At 48.1% G+C, this 13,649-nt stretch overlaps 1 protein-coding gene across 2 annotated transcripts in view; it reads right to left on the minus strand.

The window, feature by feature from the left end:
- Nucleotides 1-1,200: 1,200 nt before the first annotated feature.
- HCN4 (hyperpolarization activated cyclic nucleotide gated potassium channel 4) overlaps nt 1,201-13,649 on the minus strand; it is a 123,082-nt gene continuing 110,633 nt past the window's right edge. For both annotated transcript variants that reach the window (XM_081838748.1, XM_081838747.1), the window contains 2 exons: nt 9,170-9,334; nt 1,201-2,933 (listed from right to left, as the gene is read on the minus strand). In XM_081838748.1, coding sequence (XP_081694874.1) covers nt 1,321-2,933; nt 9,170-9,334 — 1,778 coding nt within the window. In that variant the 3' untranslated portion in view covers nt 1,201-1,320. The remainder of the gene's footprint in view (nt 2,934-9,169; nt 9,335-13,649) is intronic.

The raw sequence follows: 13,649 nt of genomic DNA on the forward strand, positions 1-13,649 counted from the left end.
CACTTGTAGTCCCCCCCCCCCAGTAGGGTTCAGTGCAGAGGGCGAGGTGTTGTAGGGATGGAGGGGAATCTGTCAGTTTTGGTTCTGTCACCTTCTCTTCTTTTCCCCAAGCTTAAGTTCAGTTCTCCATTTTGCAGCGATGTGTGATTTGTTTTTAAGTCCTCATGAAAATTCATCAGCATTTCCCCCAATAGATGCATTTTTGCCTGCTGTTTTGACTAATGCACATTTCTGCAAGCAATCTTCCCTAACATAATGCATTTTTTATGCCATTTTCACAAAAATATTCATTTTAATGCACAATTTTGACTAATATACAATTACAATTGTTATTCCGTTAAGTTAGAGAACTGCATTGCAAAATTCAGGTAAATGTGAATTTTGAATAATAGCTGTTTTGGTTAGCATACTATTTCAGAAAATGTGAATTTGATAGCTTTGCCTTTAAATGCAAACTGAATCAAATTTCCCCTCCATCCCTAGAGAGGTGGATGTGTATGTGTGTGTGTGTGTGTGTGAGAGAGAGAGAGAGAGAGAGAGAGAGAGAGGGAGAGAGAGAGGGAGAGGGAGAGGGAGAGGGAGAGAGAGAGAGACTGAGTGTGTTTTCAGCAGAAAAACAACAGGGGACGGGGGGGGGGAATAGGTTTAAGAAACCCCTCCACAAATTTAGTGGAAAGAGGGTCTAGAGGTATGAACCATTTAGATTCTGGCAATTTGTGAAAGTTTGGTTCAACGTATTTCATTCCCCCTCAAGGGGAGTGAATTCTCATTTCTTCTTGCTTGTATATCTTTCTGAGATCCCACGTGTAACCTCTTCAGATGTAATTGGAAATTTGGCAGGTGGACATGGGATTCCAGATCTTATCAACTCAAGAGGTGACCCCGGGATTCCTGGCACTGATTTACATCAATGAGAGATCTGTTTCTCCAAAGGGAGCCAATTTTCTTATCTTTATCCTTTACATCAGCTGCACATCTACTCTCTGAGTTGTTCTTATTATTATCACATATTTATTACATTCCTTCCCCCACCCCCCAATCTTTTGCTCCGTGTAGTAAAATACTCTATAAAAGAAAGTGACTCAAAATCTATAGCTCTAAGAATACCTGGTTATCTTTTTTGCTGCTGTTGTTCTCCCCCTTTTTTTTTAAACCTCTAATCATAGTTAGCTTGAAGAAAACAAAGGAAGAAAATGGGAGTCATGTAAAAGTCTATTGGGATCTAAAAAGCACAAATGAAATAAAACCGGCTCCTCCAAACTGTGGCCAAGAGGGATGGCGGCCAGAAAATGTAGGTGAGGGGGAGAGGAGGAGAGCATCTCACAAATTGGAGGGCAGTTTCGATCGGATGGGCTCTCGTTCCCCAGTGAGCCCTATAGACCCTTTCCTCCCTTCGACAGCAGTCAGGACAGCAGTCAGAGGTGGGGGGATGGTGCAACTGGCCTCAAATGCAGGTGGCGGAGGCAGTGAACCTGAGGACATCTGGCGTGGTAGAGTCACTCGCCCTGGTACAGAGCTGTATGGCTTCCCTAGAGGCCTGGTCCCTCCTCCTCCTCCTGCTCCCCCTCCTCCAGAGAAAGATGAGAAACTAGAAACAGATTCCCTAGAGGAGTGGGGAGAAGAGCCTCGGCTTAAAGTCTGAGCCGTTTCGTGGGGCAGAGATGGATGGGAAGCAGAGATGAACTTGAGGTCCTGGCTTAACCGTCCCGGTGGAAGCGGTGGCGGCGGTGTACTCCTGGGCTGAAGGACCTGTAGAGGTGGACTGGAGGTCTGAGGCATCAGCAGAGATCCGTGGGAGCCCCTTGCCCCAGAAGGGGCACACTGCGAAGTCCTGGCTGCAGCACATTGACTAGGAGGGCTAAGGCCTGAGGGTGGGAACAGCGGAGGAGGGGCACCGGCGGGCTGTTTCAAAGGAGACATAGAGGCAAAGGGTGACCTTTCGTGGTGCAACTGAGCTACGGTCGCAGCAGGAGAAGCAGAAGGTCCTAATGCACTTGGCTGGGTTTGGCACGAGGCTGACGGGGAGCCTCCGGAGGCCTGTGCCAGCTGGCTTAAGCTGGAGGGTGGTGGGCTTGAGGAGGGAGGCAACGGAAAGTGGTTCGTCCCTCCCAGGGCTCCAGTTCCTGAGAGCTGCTGGGCCTGGCCTGGCTGGGCGGGCTTTTTGCTGCAAGCGGCTTGCGTGCGGCCAAGGGGGCTGCCGGGGGAATTGGAGGATAGCTGGGGGAAGGCGGTGGATGGCGAACTAGCAGGGGCCTTCTGGAAGGGGCCAAAGCCACTCAGGAGATTGTTGTCGGGAGCCTGCTGCTGAGCCACCCCTTCTGGGGAATCCGAAGGCCCCTGGTGCAACAGGCCCAGGCCTGCCGAGGACGGGCTCCCCAAGGGCTGCTGCTGAGTCGAGGCAGCTGACGGAGAGCCGGCCGAAGCCCGGTGGAACTGGCCCAAGCCGGCCGAGGCCGTGAAGCCAGCCAGCTGCTGGATCTGGAAGGAGGCCGATGAGAGGGTGTCTGCCCCCGGGGTGTGCTGCTGGGATTGCGTGCTTGAAGGGGAGCCCACGATGGAAGGCCCGGCCGAAGACACCAAGGAGTGAAGTCTCCTCAGCTGCCTCGGAGTCTGGTTCGGGGCCTGCCCCAGGGAACCCAGAACAGAGACGGGCGGGCGGAAAATGGCCGTCGGGAGGCGAGGGTGGTGGGTGAGAGCTATTGCTACGGATGTGGTGGCTGCTGCGGCTTGCAAAGGGGCCTGGATCAGTGGCGTCCAGATAACCGGCGTGGGGGTCGATGCAGCAGCGGCAGCAGCCTGGACGTTATGTGCACAGTGGGCCATCTCTCGGTCGTGCTGCACGATTTGCTGGATGATCTCGTTCTCCTGGTAGTTGAAGACGCCCGAGTTGAGATCGTGCTGGACTTTGTGCAGCAGGATGGAGTTCTTCTTTCCTGTAAAGGAAAGAGAAAGAAATTAAGAACTACAATGAGGGGCCTCCTAGAAGCCCAAACCAGAGATCGTCAACCTTTTGGATGGTGCGGGTGGGTTGGGACCATACCTACATTGTAACCATGAGCACATGCCACCCTTCTTCTTTCAAGACCAGTTTGAGGGAGGGGAGCAGTGAAAGAAAAGGTCATTGAGTCAAGATATGAACCCCATTCTTCCAGATCCTAGTTTAAGACTTTCACCAATATACCACATTGGCATAAAGGTAAAGGTACCCCTGACCGTTAGGTCCAGTTGCAGATGACTCTGGGGTTGCGGTGCTCATCTCGCTTTATTGGCTGAGGGAGCCGGCGTACAGCTTCCGAGTCATGTGACCAGCATGACTAAGCCGCTTCTGGCGAACCAGAGCAGCGCATGGAAACACCATTTACCTTCCCTACTTGCACTTTGACGTGCTTTCGAACTGCTAGGTTGGCAGAAGCTGGGACTGAGCAATGGGAGCTCACCCCGTCGCGGGGATTCGAACCACCGACCTTCTGATTGGCAAGCCCTTGGCTCTGTGGTTTAACCCACAGCGCCACCCGCGTCCCACATTGGCATACTTGACTACAACTCCCTTAATCACTGATTGCTGCCCATGCTGACTGGGGGCACCAGGCTGGGGGAGGCTGGTGGCCCTTCTGTCCAGGGCTTCTTTTCAGCAGGAACTCACTGAGACTCAGTTCTGGCACCTCTCAGGTGGGCTCCATTGCCATGGTAAGAGGACAAGGAAGGTGTTCACGGTGAGTTCCTGGCAACCTCTTTTTCTAGAAAAATAGCACTGCTTATGTCTGATTGACTGTAGCTGCCCTTAAGTTCTCTTGTTATGTTCTTCTCCCTCCATTACATTAAGGACAAACTTGGGGAAGCATTTTCTCATTTCTTATCTGCTGCAAAACAAATGCAGCGGTGGGCAGGAGAAAGAAAGCATTTTCATTTTGTTCCTGAGCAATGTTCCCAAAAAAGTGTGTGCTTTGTTTTAGAAAGCTGTTCGGAGTTGCACAAAGAATTTGGGCACATAGAAAAGGGAGAGGGCAAGATTTATGAGGGATAGCCAAGTCAGCTGCATCTAGCCTCAAGATCTATCTCTCTCTCTCTCTCTCTCTCTCTCTCTCTCTCTTCCCCCCCCCCACCCCCAACAGGGCTCCAGCACATAACGCAAAGTCTGTGTGCCATTTGGGGTGGGGAATGAAGTTATCCACAACTGTATCACTTAATCGCATTTTAAGCTTGCAATTATTAGCATTTAACAGTGATTAACAGCAGCCTTTGTGTGTCCCTCTGATTCTGTCCTGGTCATATGCCTTTTGGCTGTGCTTTAGAAATCCAGGCAGCTACAGGCCTCCCCGCACCGCAAGTCCTTTTGTATTCTTGCATTGTTCTTGGATACCCACATCATGGAACAGCAGCAGCCCTGTGGTTCTCAAGTGGCATCGCTGGAGAGATTTGTGGGAGCTGAATTTAAAACACACACTACTCCCCTCCCCCACTTTGCATACAGCGTTGGGTTGGAATAGTGCTGCCTGCACAATTTCTATTGTGCTCTTCTGAATTCACCTGTGTTGCTTCAGCAAATAATAATAATAATAATAGTAATAATAGTAATAATAATGATAAATTTTATGTACCCTGCCCCCCCCCCAGCCAAGACCGGGCTCAGGGCGGCTAACAACCAATAATAAAAACAAGTTGATTAAAATACAACTTAAAAAACAAGTGTCAGGGGCTCAGGAGCAGAGGCACAGGGAAGAGGGGAAATGGAGAGCGAAGGGGAAGAATCCGAGGGGAGCGTAGGAGAAGAGGACAGTGGTCCGAGGGATTCCATGAGCCTCTCCAGCGAATCGGAAGATTCACAGAAGGGGGCGCCAGTGGCCAGGGGCAGGGGGTTCCCAGGGGGAACGCCCCAGGAGCAAGGGGGCAGCAGGGACTCCCAGAGCAGTAGTTGGAAATCAGGACCAGCTTCCCCACCAGAGCAGAGTGGGGGGGAAGAGTCCCAAGCATCGGGGTCAGTGCATTCCCCACCAGGGAGAGAAGACGAGACAGAGCTGACCACGCCTCCATCGGAGAGTTGGGCGACGGAGGGGAGGTCAGATCCAGCTAGTGTCCCGGAAGAGGGAAGCAGTGACAGAAGTAGTGTAACGGTTAGGAGAAAGGTCACTGGGTTGGCGCGAGAGGCAAGTTCAAATGTACAGGAGCGCGGGACAGCAGAGAATGAGGATTGGGAACCGGGTCCTAAAGCCCGACGGAGGCAGGGGGAGGAGCTAAGCGACTCAGCCTCGGAAGAGTCCAGAAAGGGCAATGCCCCAGCGGGCAGGAGGACCCAGAGGAGGAGAGAGCAGCGGAAAAGGTGGAGCAGGGCTAGGATCTTAAACTGGTGTCAGAGGGGAGGAGACTCAGACGGGACTTCGCCGATCTAGGGGTTAAGACGTAGGGCTGCACGCTGTGGCTTTGAAATGGAAACTGAACTTCAATAAAGACTTTTATACATTACCACAGCCTAGCGTTGGTCCTCTGTGAGCTGGGACCTAGAGGCAGCTCTGACAACAAGATTAAAATAAAACATTAAGATGCAGCCTCTTCACAGGAGGAGAAAGGAAAAAAGAAAGAGGGGAAAGGAATCAAATTGATTCCAAGCCAACTTCCGGGTTAGCGCTTCTGGCAATGGCGGAGCTCCTCCGATCGGGAGGAACTTGCTCCGTGGAAAGCAGGGTCTGAACCGCCACGGCGAAGGCGGAGACCCTTGGAAATCACAGGCGGAAGAAGTCTGTGAACTTGGGATTCGGCTGGCACATTTTGCGCCCCCCCTACTCGCGGGGAGACCCGGTATCGGGAATCCGGAGCGACGTGGGGTGAGTGGCGCGGTGCTTTGAATCGACCACTTCTTTCACGGAGTGAAGCCGCATTGCTGCTGTCGGAGAGTGCTGACTTTTTCCTGTGGACAATTGGATTTTAAACAACAACCCATGAGTAGAACGGAAAATTGGATTTCTAAATACCTTAATTCGGCATCGTACAGGGAAGGCTCAAAACAGGAAGTCCGCCTCCCCTTTTTGTAAATAGACTGAAGCAAAGTAGTCGTAAGCTAAGGTTTTGGAAAGCTTCATGTAAAGGATCAAACTTCCATTGATTGAAACTATTAAACCCCCCTTGGAAGCAGGGGAAGAGGGGGAAAAGTTTGACCAAGTGTGCCTGCAGGAGAGAGTGAAAAACTAAATTACCACGTCTTTGAACCTGGGAATGGGCTGCAAAAAGGGAAAAAAAAGGAAAAAGTCCATTGACGGTGAACAGTACATATTTGACAGCTAGCTATGAGAGAAAGATACTGTTTCCATTGTCCGCTTCTGCGTTTTAAAAGAAGAAAAAGTAACTGAAAATTGATACTATTTTTCATCTTTGGAATGGTGTTGGAAAGGACTGAGTTTTTTGAAACTGTTACAAGAGTGGAGCAGAGGTATCCAGCTGTAAGATAAGGACTGTGAGAAACCAGAGTTTGACCTTGAACATCCCAAGAATGTCGGTTAGGGAAGAATTAGTGTCTGCATTTTATAAGACAAACTATTTGTTGGGAAAGCTTCATAAACAGATAGATGCTTTGGCTACTAAAATTGACATCTTGGGATCAAAAGTGGGTATCAACACAGAAGTTGTCCAGGATCCGGCACAGGAATCTATCATAACTGAACAAATCGTTGAAAAGGAGAAGGAGAAAGTTGCTGTGGTCGAACCTAAAGTAATACAAGGGGGAGCCTTAACCTTACAGATGCAAATTGAGGATTACAAATTGAGGCCCTTTATGATTGAAACTAGAAAAAGCCAGATCTTGAAGACTGGAGCCTGGCCTGGTCTGGAAAAGGAAAGGTGGAGAGATTCCCCAATGCAGGGATCAATTGACTTTTGGGATATGGATTTGGGTCAGGAGGAGATTGGAGCTTTGGGGGCCTTTGGATTTGGAGGAACTTTGAAACAAGATTTGGAATGCTTTATGGATCCTAGCTTTAACTATGGAAATCTGGCTGTCCTGTTAAGAAGGAATAAAGGCATTGTTGGGATGGAGCTCCCCCGAGATCTGCTTTTTAGCACTAAAGACTATGAAGAAGATCAGCAGAAGGGACGTGAAGAAGAGTTAAGAGCCTCGGATATAAGATCTCCAGGTTGATGGACTGTCTGGAGTTGACAGAAGGGACGGCAGAGGCCGAGACCAGGGAGAGGAGACGGTGGAAGAAGATTGGGAATTTAAAGTTTATATTTGGAAATTTTGTAAAGATTCAATGAGGGAGAGAAAAATCATGGAATGAAATTTTTATGACCCTAGTGGAAATGTTTTAAGAGATTAAGTTCAAATAGATATATTAATTTTAAGGAGAAACAAGATTTTAAAAAAGTAAAAACAGATTGTTAATTGGTGAAAGAAGAAAATGTAAAATTACAGTACATTAAGGTAGATTATAAGGACAAAATAAAGAGGGAAAGGATTTGCTGAAATATCTAACTGAATTAGAATACAAAAAGGGGAGGTGGGAGGAGGTCAAGGAAACAAGCAAATGAAAGATATATTATGTGAAGGTTTGATGTGTTTTTTGCTTTTGTTTTTTTTCTTTTTTCTTAATATTTTTTTTCTTTTTTATTGTATTCTTTTTTATTGTGATACATTGTTTTGTTTTTTGTTTAATTTGGTGTTTTTCTGTTTCATGTGTAACCTGTAAAACCTCAATAAATATTATTTTTTAAAAAAACCAACACAATTTGATTCCAAGCCAAAGGCCAGGTGGAACGACTCTGTCTTACAGGCCCTGCGGAAAGAAATCAGATCCTGCAGGGCCCTGGTCTCATGAGGCAGAGTGTTCCACCAGGCCGGAGCCAGTGTTGAAAAGGCTCTGGCTCTGGTTGAGGCTAATCTGACTTCCTTAGAGCCCAGGACTTCTAGGGTGTTGCTATTTATGGGCCTTAAGGCACGGCTACCTATGCAGAACAAACTCAAAGCTCACCTGCTCCTGTGAAAGTGTGCAGCCCACACATCCATGCACCTTGTCCCCAATGCCACACACAAACATTCCACAGAGACAGTATGAGACCTACCTAAGCCAAATCTACCTAGCACTTCCTCTGGAACTTCTAACCATGCAGAGAATGCGTAGGAAGGGCTGTTGCTCAGTGGCAGCCACCACTGCCTGCTGCGCTGCATGAAGAAGTACTAGGTAAGATAATGTGCTGTTGTTGCACACACATTAAGAACACAGGGAGCTGCCTTATATGGAGTCGGAGCATTGATCCATCTCATTCAGTCTTGTTTACACTGACTGGCAGCAGCTCCTCAAATGGAGGCTCTTTCGTCTGCAGCAGCACAACCAGACACCTTCATCTGCCCCAGCTGCAGGAAAACATGGCTCTCCCATATCAGTCTCTACAGCCACAGCAGGCGCTGTGAGCTTCCAACAGTTTGACTTCAGTCCCAAAGGCACACTCCTCCATCTCCTCCAGAGACAGACGGATGCAAAGTCAACCTGAAGAGGCCAGGGATTGAACCTGGGGCCTTCTGCCATGCAAAAAGGATGCTCTACCACTAAGCTGTGGCCCTTCCCCAAGAAAGCAGCTCTGAATGTTACGTATGAGTTAGGACATAGACGGATGGGTGAGAAAAGGAAGGACAGCACACCCACATTTGCCATATGTAGAACCAGGAGCCAAGTAACCTGCATTCAAAAATAATCAAAATTCTGCGCCAAGGTAAACCAAATCCTGCTTTTCAAGAAAAACTGCAACCTGCAAATGTCGTCGATTAGTATAGTTTTTGTCTCTTTCTATTAAAGTCACTGGGAAGAATAAAAAGCAACCCAAGGCACTGGAGTTCTACTTCCTGCCATTCCACCTGACACCATGAAATGTTAGGCTTTGAAGATTTCACCAGACAACAGCTACATGTTTAACGGTTTTGTCTCTGCAGTCAGGAGGACTGGAAGCTTAAGTCTTTTGTTTACCTCTCTTGCATGGTTGAGGGGGAAATGAGTTTGGCTTTGTTTGTGTATTCAGATTATCTTCTCTCCTGGATTTGTTGGTGAAAGAAAGTTGAATAACGACAAGGACTAGAAACTTGCTTTTTAAAGCATAGAAGCTGAGAACCTCTGGATGCTGAATTTTGCTTCCAGTGCTTCCTTCTACCTATGAGTTTGCAGGTAACTCAATAACCATGTGAGCCACTTACCAATTCTGTCCAGTCTGTCCAGGGCCACTGTTTCAAAAGCCCTCCTCATCATGGGATACTCCTCAAGCACCTCATTAAAGTTGTCCACCGAGAGGGAGTAGAGGCGGCAGTAAGTGTCGGCTCTCACACTCGCCGTCCGCCGGCCACGAGTCAGCAGGCAAATTTCTAGAATGACATAATAAACACCATGGCATTTATTCCTTTGCAAGTGCATTTACGTCAGGGTGCCAGCCAGCAATAAATCACAAGAAGGAAGTGAAGTTAACGCTTTATTAGAAGAAGCAAGGAAGACCTGCTTAGGGGTGCCAGACCTAATGAGTATGGCAACTCTTCTTGGTAGGTCTTGGCCCTAGGAGGCAGTTGTGGAGACTGAAGATCCCCACCTTCCCACAGCTGACTAAATCTCCTTCTCACCAAGTCCTTCTCAAACAATCCGAGACTCCACTGACACAGCTGTCTCTGCTCCTCACTCTTCATACCTCTTCTGGTTCTGGGAGAAAAGGGAGGAGGGGAGATTGTTGCAGCAGGAGGGGGAGACTCCCATGACTCTTCGCCAGCCTAACTCATCTCTGCCTCTTGGTCTCCCTCCTCTCCTGCTTCAGCTTCTGCCTCTGATTCTGAACTTCCCTCTGCCACAGACTCTCCCTGCTCACTAAGGCCTGTTAGCCCTTCAGCTTCCAACACCTCTTCTTCTCAGTCTTCTGCCTCTGGCCACTCATCATCATCCCACCACCAATCCCCTGGCTCTGAGCCTTCTTCCCTTGGGGGTTTCCCAGATGACGCCTCCCACCATTCTTCTGTGTCCAACCAGTCCATAATTCAGAATTGCAGACAAAGGGTCCCTATTCTCCAAAACTCACTGAGTGGGTGGTCTTTCTCAGACCCAGAGCCATATTCCCTTCTGGACAATATTCTGGAGGGTGTATATCACTGATAAGCAGGGCAAGAAGCAAAATAAGGGGGCAGTAGGATAGATTCCAAACATACTCATGCAGACAAGCAAGCAATAGGGGTCATCAGAGTTCAAAGACACATTCCAGCTAGGCAAAGGGAGGGTGCAAGTCAGTATCAGTAAGGGGTGTGGCCTGGAGAGAGGGGTGTGGCTAGAGAGGGGTATGGCCTGGGGAGAGCTCCGAGAGAGCAGGGGTAGGGAACCTAAGGCCCCGTGGGCTGGATGCGGCCCAATCACCTTCTAAATTTGGCCCGCAGACAGTCCGGGAATCAGTGTGTTTTTACATGAGTAGAAAGTGTCCTTTTATTCAAAATGCATCTCTGGGTTATTTGTGGGGCATAGGAATTCATTCATATACAGTGGTACCTCGGGTTAAAGCAAAATAAAAAAAATTCCTTCCAGTAGCACCTTAAAGACCAACTAAGTTAGTTCTTGGTATAAGCTTTCGTGTGCATGCACACTTCTTCAGATACCATAGCCAGACCAATATGGCTATGGCAGACCAACACGGCTACCTATCTGTAACTGGAACCTCGGGTTAAGTACTTAATTCGTTCCAGAGGTCCGTTCTTAACCTGAAACTGTTCTTAACCTGAAGCACCACTTTAGCTAATGGGGCCTCCTGCTGCCGCCACACCACCGGAGCACAATTTCTGTTCTCAACCTGAAGCAAACCTGAAGCAAAGTTCATACAAGTTAGGGAAAGGCATGTCCATCAGTCCTATGTCTCTCATTACTCCTAGGTGTACACCTGATGAGACAGGAACTCAAACGGAGAGGCCCGCCCCTGGCTTATGTATCTCCCCCACCCAAGCTGTGATCAAGCGGGCAGAGACGGTGCCTGCATGTAACCTGCCTCTGCTCCTCCCTCTTCAATCCTCTCCTGGTCCTGGGAGACAGTGGTGCAAGAGAGGTGAGGGCAGGAGAACGGGGTGTGGAAGCCTTTGACTCTGCACAAGCCTGACCTCTCTTCCGCCACCTGTACCTGTTTTTCAGTCTCCCACCTTGCAGCTTCTCCTGCCCCTGACTCTTGTCTCCCAACCGCTACAGGCTCCTCTGGATCAGGGATAATTAATAATAATGGTAATAATTTTATTATTTATACCCTGCCCATCTGGACAGGCCTCCTCAGCCACTCTGGGTGGCCCCCAACAGAATATTAAAAATAGGATCAAAATCAAACATTAAAAACTTCCTTAAACAGGGTTGCCTTCAGATGTCTTCTAAAAGTCAGTTGTTTATTTCCTTGACATCTGATGGGAGGGTGTTCCACAGGGCGGGCACCACCACCGAGAAGGCCCTCTGCCTGGTTCCCTGTAACCTCACTTCTCGCAGTGAGGGAACCGCCAGAAGGCCCTCAGTGCTGGACCTCAGTGTCCGGGCAGAACGATGGGGGTAGAGACACTCCTTCAGGTATACTGGGCTCCTTCAGATATATTTTAGGGTTTTAAAGGTCAGCACTGATCTCTTCTTCAAAGTCAGTCTCCAACCCAGCTTCTCCTGGTGCCCCTTTCCCAGTAACCAGCCACCACTCCTCAGTGTTCAGCCAGTCCCTGACATCTCATCACACCTGGTTTGAGCTGCATATTCATATACATGGTGATGATAGATACAGGATTTTTATACTTGTTCTAAATGTCTGGCTAGAACATTCGCTAGTGCATTTAGTGCTGCCCTCTCTGTATTTTCCTATACACGCCGGTGCTGTATAATCTCTCCCCACCCCCCTCGATTCAGTGAAGTATATAATCACACTTCTTTCTTTGGTTCTTTTGCTTATAGGGTGAACTCTCTATCTGGTAATTTCCTCACTGTTCTCACCTTTCTCCTACATAGTAATTCATTCATCTAATTAGCCACTTGGGTTCTGCTATCAAGCATCGTTCCAGGCATGGCTAGTTCATTCAGCGCATGCTAATCACCTCTGCTACACAAGTGGGAACAGAAGGTCATGACACATCCTGCCAAAGCCAAGTCCCTCTGGGGCCGAGGGCTGACGGTGTTTGATCTGACTTACGACCTCATGATGAGAGCGGGTTACGATTGCCTGTCCTGGTGGCATTTGAGCCAAAGGCACTTGTGACTCCCCCTCCAAACCTGACGCCAGGTAGGGATGGAGGAGGAATTCAATCTCGTCCTGCATTTTAATGAGGAAGAACCCAATTTGCATTTTGCGAAGCAACAGGTAAAAGAAACTGGTATCCTTCGAAGTTCACCAAATGGAGATCTTCAACCCAGCAATGTGTGCAAAAATTCATATATTGGAGGAATGCGTGTGTAGAAATGGATACTTATAAAATTTGGCAACTCTTGGCTTACTCAAACTGGCAGGGTCTTGGGCAAATGATTCTTCCCTGATCCTTTTCAACTGCAGATGGACAAGACTGAGCTTGAGACTTTCTATTTACCAAGTGTGTGCACAACTAAAACTAGCTTTTATGGCTTGGGTTTTGGCCAAAAGAAATTCCACAAAAGCTCATCTACTTCTCCCTTTTTGAGCCATGAATTCTTCCTTTCTTCTCTACGCAATTTCAATCTGACACGTGGCCCTTTCAAACTCAGGTCAAAGTGAAACTGGCTTCACAGTTAAACTCATCTTCAGAATTGGATTTTCCAATATGGCATAGCAAGCTCAATCCAGGACGCTGATGGTCATACACAATAGCAAGCGAGACAGAAAGAGGTCTGTATATGTGAGTTTGTGTGTCCATCGGTGTGAAGGAGAGAGGAGGGAGAGGAATTTGTGCCTGGCATGGAAGGATGAGCATGATCCCATAGCCCAGCCTTCCCTAACCTGGTGTCCTTCATGTTCACCTACCATCATGCCTGACCATTGGCCAGGCTTAGCTGGAGCTCATGGGAGTATCTCTATTGATCAACAACACCTTGAGGGCATCAAGCTGGAGAAAGCTGCTTTCGATCTCTTTCCATCTTTCCAGATAAAGAATTTGATTTCACTTGTAGTGTAACACTTACTATGGACAATATGGACTGATATAAAAGTTAGAGTTTGGAAGAAGATGCAGTTTTAAATATTTAAATTAGGACTCCAGGTAAGAGGGATGGAATCCTGAGATTCGGATAAATCTCTGTATGTGGATATGTATTTGGGTTTTTATAATTTTATTGGAAAAATCAAATAAAAATGGTTTAAAAAAGAGAGAGAGAGAAAGCTGCTTTCTCTTGGTCCGATTCCTAGTTCCAGTGTTACACCCAGGGAGGGGTGTGTGTGGAGAGCTCATAGCTGTCAACCTTCCCTTTTTTGCGGGAAATTCCCTTATTCCAGCGCCGTTTACCACTGCTATTCTGGATTGTTAGATATCCCGTAGACTGTCCCCAGGACAGGTGAGGCTGCTGATCCCTTATTTTCAAATCTGAAAGTTGACAGCCATGGAAGAGCCCTCCAAATGTTACTGGTCTACAAGTTCCATTAGCTCCAGCCAGCCTAAGCAATGGTGAGGGGTGATGGGAGATGGGGTCCAGCAATATTTTGAAGACTACAGGTTTCCCATCGCTGTTCTTAACCAG

This window comes from Podarcis erhardii (genome assembly GCF_964252035.2).
Source record: "Podarcis erhardii genome assembly, chromosome: 14".
In the NCBI taxonomy this organism is placed as follows: domain Eukaryota; kingdom Metazoa; phylum Chordata; class Lepidosauria; order Squamata; family Lacertidae; genus Podarcis; species Podarcis erhardii.